The following is a 4,401-nucleotide window of genomic DNA, read 5'->3' as shown; positions in this document are numbered from 1 at the left end:
ATCTGTCAGTCCCCCTTAATGTGCCCACATTGTTGTGGATAACAGGGACATTCAGAAGCTTCAAAATGGATTTATTGCTCGCCAGTTTCTGAAGACAGAATCCAGACAAAAAGCTTTCTCAATAGACCTGTCCATCAAGAGAACACCTATCAGATACTTATAATAATTATTTTTTCTAGGTCTTTTAAAAAAAATAAAAAAATCTTTAATTTTCTTTAGCCATTAGTGTTGCTTTAATGTGTCGAGCTTTGTAGATATCTCCTGTTGATGCTCTCGTTGCACCCAAATACAATAAAAAAAGTGAAAGGAGGCATCAATAAATGACATTTTAAAAACAAACTGTCTCTCTAACTTGAGATAATCCAAAGATTTTGCGTCAATAGTTTACATTGAGGCTATGAAAGCCTGCTCAACATTCCATATTAAATAATAAAATTTTATGAAATCGGACAAATCACTCAGGGCTCCCACTGAAATAATATTCCTCTAAGAAAAATATGACACCAGGGAGCTGATCCAGATCTTCTCTACTAGACAGCAGTCCCATGTCTTCAGGACCTACAACTGCCTGTCATCGTAACAGTTACCTTCAAATACTTTTTTCACACTACTGAACCAGTCAATAAATTACCCCACTGCCATAACCTGGTCTATCCATCACCACCAAACAGAACTGTCAGTAAACTCTAAATGCGGCTATGTATAACCTTGATGATTACTCCTGCACTATTTAAATAAATCAGCCTTGAAAAACTTTGCTCATGCACTCAATAACAATGTTGTTGAGTGCTATTGCAGACTGATAAATAAAATACAATGGCTTGCATATGTTCACACCCCCATGCTAAAGTTGATTAAAAAGAGGAATAAAAAACATCTTTTGGAAATTGATCTAAATGCCTTAATTTAAAACATTTTAGAACCCCCCCCCCCCCCCCCCCCACACACACACACATCATCGCATACCCTTCATCATACCTAGAGATTGGCATGGGGAACTTTCTAAAAAAATTAATTGTGTGCTTAAGTGTATCATACAAATGTTGAAAAGACATCTTTCTTATGTAGACAAGAATATTTACTATGTGTGTGTGTGCAGGTGTGTGTGTGTGTGTGTGTGTGTGTGTTTGTGTACTGACTCCAGGGAGAGCTTCTCCTCTTCTTCGTTCAGGTTGGGGAGTCTGTGTAGACCTAGAGTCATCCTGAGGGCATCAACATGCTCCTTCAGAGGTTTGTACTCATCATGTAGGCGGCGAGTTGTTTCTAGCAGCTTATTCAGGTCATTCTCCGACTGCTTGATGGTGCTCTCCATCTGATAGGACAGAATTGGGAATTTCAGAAATACACATGTAAAAAGCACTGTATAAGCTATTAATGGTTGTACCTAGTCATTACATAGTTTATACTGAGAATAACACAGGAGCTTGAATTGCCATCAATATACTGTTTATTTTGTGTTGTTGGTCTAACGTAGCTGTTACTAAATTCTACTCTTCTGAAAGCTGAACTGAGATTTTAGCAGAACTTCCTCTACAGAGGCTGCATATGTCTGAATGTAGGACTTACTCACCACATTGATATCTGCATGGATGAGTCGCAGCTCCTCCACATGGGCCATTTTCTCTTGTAGAAGCAGATCCATCTCTTGTTTGTACTCTTTCAGGTGCTTCTCCTCCGACTCCAGAGCCTCGAACTCAACCTTAAGACGAGACTTGATCTTCTGCATCTGGACAGTCTTGTTCCTGCACGGACAAAAGACACCAGCTGTCAGGTTATTTCCCTCAACGATGCAAAAAAAGAAAAAGAAAAAGAAAGAACTATCTGTCCCTTACACAGTCAGCCACATCTCTGCCATGCAGTGCTTTGCATTTGTGTACAATTATGAATAACTTCACTGACGTTCTGTATTGATGTTAAGCAGAATTATTCATTACCACACACTTTAATTAATGCATTATTAAGTGAATTAATTAATGTCACGTTAACGTATTTTGCACATCTGTTTTGCAGTTATTAAACGTGGCTGCACAGAAGACATCAGGGCAAACCAACACCACTCTAGTTTGATATTGACAGGCCGATACGCTTGTTAGCTAGCTAAGTAGCTAGCTTCCCCACAGAAAGAATAGGCATCGCACATCTGGCATTTTGTCAATACACATCTGGAATGTTGATACGTGTATGGTCAGAACATGCACCTCAACTACAGCTTCTCAACACCTATGTCTTATTTAGCCTGTAGTGTTTGATTCCCAACCCTGTGGATAACCTGCTGAAACCAGAACAGCAAAAACCTGTTAAAGACCGGGTTCGCAGCAGACCGGCTAATTTGAGCTAGCTCAGTAACAAAAGCGAAGCCAAGGGGCTTATTCTTGGCCGGCTAACGTTAGCTAAGAAAACGTTTCTTATTAGGTGTCAAACATCTGACAACAATACCTTTTAACCAAGTCTTACCGTATTTCCAAGATATTTTCTAATTTGCACATTATTTCTTGTTCGTCCGCCATGGTTTCGCAGCCCTTGTCGTTCAGTTTGCTAGGTCAGTTCCCCGTAAAGAAGGCCACAGTGGTCTCCTCTCCTTGTTGATAAAAAACACAATGGCCGGCGTGAGCGCGCACACGAGCACGCGCCCGCAATGTAAAACCGTGGCTATGGTAGCGCCAAGAGCTCTGCTACGCGCACACTGTGATAAAACATTCAACCTGAAATAGCCTACTACAACTATCCACGTCCCCCTAAAACCATGTGTTACACCGCGATGGAAACTAGTTCCCTTCGTTGAAACATTACATGTAATATTTAATACTTGAATGGCACTTACAGCAAACTTCTTCTTAAAGGAACAGAGAACAAAATCAAGTCAAGGGACAATATGGAGTACATCTCCTTAGGATGTAGGGGGAAAATAATATGAAAATGTAAACAAATGTTACAAAATACAAACAAAACCCATTGTCACAACAATAAAACAAATGTTCAGCCTACATTGAAAACATTCTATTCATTAAATAGTATGAATATTGTTGCGTTTTAAAAAGTTAAAACGCAACAATATCGCAACATTTTTCTATTACCCGGTTAGCCACCACAAACTCTCTTGTTGCACATTTAGCAACAGGCCCAACCAGACGTACACTACTGACCCTAAAACCACTGTATGTCATAACAACTTAACAAGAAGGATTAGACTAGCAGAGTGGACGTCACTGCCACTGGAACACCAGGTGCTGCTGAGTTAGGCCTGCTCCTGTTTTGTGTCCCTCAACAAGTGTGGGAGATAAAAAGATCATGTTTTGGTCCTAGATGAGTGTCACACAGTCACACTCATACGTAATACATTTAAGGAGAAAGGTCTCCACAGATGAAGGCTGCCTCTTCATAACACACGGGCCCCTGGCTTCCATTGGATTAACTAAGAGAGAGAAGTACTTGGGAGCAATACAATGGTCCATTCTCATTCTGTATAATCCTTGTAGGTATTGCAAGCAGTTTCATATGACTCCACAGAGAAAAGGCTACAAGCACGTCTCTGAAGAAGTGTTTCGACTACGGATTAAAAAAACACAAATGTCAACTGTGAGTAGTTGCTTTTTTTTGTTAATATGTCGTTGAATTGCAAATGTAGTTTGACCGAAATGTGTGGACCTGCTCTGTATTTGAAAGGCTACAGAAAGGCATTAGTTGGTAGTTGTTAATCTTTAGAATAATCTTTTGAGCAAAACAAAACGTATGATGATATCATGTCCAGGTCCCAGATGTTTCTTATTTGTTGCATTTGTGTTCTTGGATTTATTGTGAGTTGTCACATTATCTGGATAAACATGGTGTAACAAACAGTCGCAAAGTGAAGCTCTCTCCTCCTGTTTTCATAAATGTTCATTGAAGCAGTCAGTCCCCAAAAGACATGTAGACTTACAACTGTAGTACATTAGTAATATTATTATAATTACTACTACTAGTATTATAATCAGTATTATTAAAGGCACTAATGAAGCCTGCCTTCCTTTGTAATCTCAGCAAAGTTTATGAGGAATAGAGCCATCCGTTTCTTTTCTATACTTATTTTGTTCCATTATGCAAATCTGTCCATCCCAACAACTGCAATTATGTGCATATGGTTAGAAATATTCAAGATTATTGCTAAATAGGTGTAATTGTTTAGACCCAGTCGGTAATACTTATTCATCATGGCATGAACCCCATGTTCTCAGTTAAGTCTAAAATATACTGTGGGCTTCATTTTTTGATTGTAGCCCCCACCAACCTCTTGCGATTGGATGCTCCTGGTTGAACAGAAAAATGTAAGAAACACTCTTTTTGGTCATTTTGCTGTTTAAGAACCCAGAAATGTAGCATTATTTCAAAGAACAGACAAACTTATCACAAAATGGGCAGAGCTTT

The 4,401-nt window shown here is 39.2% G+C and overlaps 2 protein-coding genes across 4 annotated transcripts in view; one reads left to right on the top strand and one right to left on the bottom strand.

Annotated features, from left to right (window-relative positions):
- zc4h2 (zinc finger, C4H2 domain containing) overlaps positions 1-2,714 on the bottom strand; it is a 7,334-nt gene extending 4,620 nt beyond the window's left edge. Inside the window, exons 1-3 of the mRNA XM_032527981.1 lie at positions 2,455-2,714; positions 1,571-1,742; positions 1,140-1,312 (exon numbers count right to left, since the gene is read on the bottom strand). Of these exons, the coding sequence (XP_032383872.1) occupies positions 1,140-1,312; positions 1,571-1,742; positions 2,455-2,507 (398 nt within the window). The 5' untranslated portion in view covers positions 2,508-2,714. The remainder of the gene's footprint in view (positions 1-1,139; positions 1,313-1,570; positions 1,743-2,454) is intronic.
- Positions 2,715-3,303: 589 nt separating this feature from the next.
- The window catches only part of LOC116696794 (moesin), a 13,881-nt gene continuing 12,783 nt past the window's right edge, over positions 3,304-4,401 (top strand). The window contains exons 1-2 of one of the 3 annotated variants that reach the window (XM_032527972.1): positions 3,304-3,576; positions 4,254-4,301. In XM_032527972.1, the coding sequence (XP_032383863.1) occupies positions 3,304-3,576; positions 4,254-4,301 (321 nt within the window). The remainder of the gene's footprint in view (positions 3,577-4,253; positions 4,302-4,401) is intronic. The other 2 variants (XM_032527970.1, XM_032527971.1) reach the window with 2 other exon arrangements.

The sequence above is a fragment of the Etheostoma spectabile genome, chromosome 10 (genome assembly GCF_008692095.1).
Source record: "Etheostoma spectabile isolate EspeVRDwgs_2016 chromosome 10, UIUC_Espe_1.0, whole genome shotgun sequence".
Taxonomy (NCBI): Eukaryota; Metazoa; Chordata; class Actinopteri; order Perciformes; family Percidae; genus Etheostoma; species Etheostoma spectabile.
The sequence above is the reverse complement of the archived record's forward strand: the minus strand, read 5'-3'. Positions and strand labels throughout refer to the sequence as shown.